The sequence below is a fragment of the Acanthamoeba castellanii genome (genome assembly GCF_000313135.1).
Source record: "Acanthamoeba castellanii str. Neff unplaced genomic scaffold scf7180000084737, whole genome shotgun sequence".
Lineage (NCBI taxonomy): Eukaryota > Discosea > Longamoebia > Acanthamoebidae > Acanthamoeba > Acanthamoeba castellanii.
The window spans coordinates 25,538-26,153 of record NW_004457430.1 but is presented as its reverse complement, the minus strand read 5'-3'; the positions used below and the strand labels follow the sequence as shown (position 1 = coordinate 26,153).

At 59.9% G+C, this 616-nt stretch overlaps 1 protein-coding gene across 1 annotated transcript; it reads right to left on the bottom strand.

Moving 5' to 3' along the window:
- Positions 1-68: 68 nt before the first annotated feature.
- ACA1_167690 (uncharacterized protein) lies at positions 69-615 on the bottom strand (the record flags this gene model as incomplete). Its single annotated transcript, XM_004338504.1, has 4 exons — positions 69-92; positions 132-235; positions 334-455; positions 545-615. Coding segments are annotated over 4 exons (321 nt in total), but the record flags the coding sequence as incomplete, so codon positions are not given.
- Between the last annotated feature and the right edge of the window lies 1 nt (position 616).

The following is a 616-nucleotide window of genomic DNA, read 5'->3' as shown; positions in this document are numbered from 1 at the left end:
CCGGCATCGCCGATGTTGTAGACCATCATGAAGCCATCGCCCCAGGCAAGCCACTGTCATGGGAAAGGCTACGGCTTAGCGAACCGCCAACGCTGTAGCAGGTCCCATAAACGGGAAGGGTGTAGGAGTACGTTGGGGTAGAACTCGCTGTAGAGGGCGAGGTCGCCCGAGATGTCGCGAATCTTGAGCGTGTACTGCTTGTCGTTGACAGTCAGCGTGTGGACGTGATCGTCCTCTGCGCCGCCGCCACCGCCACCACAGGCTACGCTGTGAGTCACTGGGTGCAACACAAAGAAATTGGGGGGGGGGTGGAGCGGGAGTGGCCTGGCGTACGGATGGTGGGGTCTTCGACCTCGACGAATTCGTTGAAGCGGAGGCGGGTGACCAAGCACGACTTGCCGCACTGTGGGCCGGCCATCACAATACGGATGACGTCATCCTTGGGTTTGGCTCCACTAGAAGGTGTAAAAGGCACAAAGTGAGCAGCACGCACGCACGCACGCGCGCGCGCGCGCACACACACACACACACGGCTGACTGGTACCTCTTGGATTCCTCCTTTCCTTGTCCTTTCCTTGTCCTCCTTTCTTGCCCTTGCGTGCCTTGCGCTGCTCCT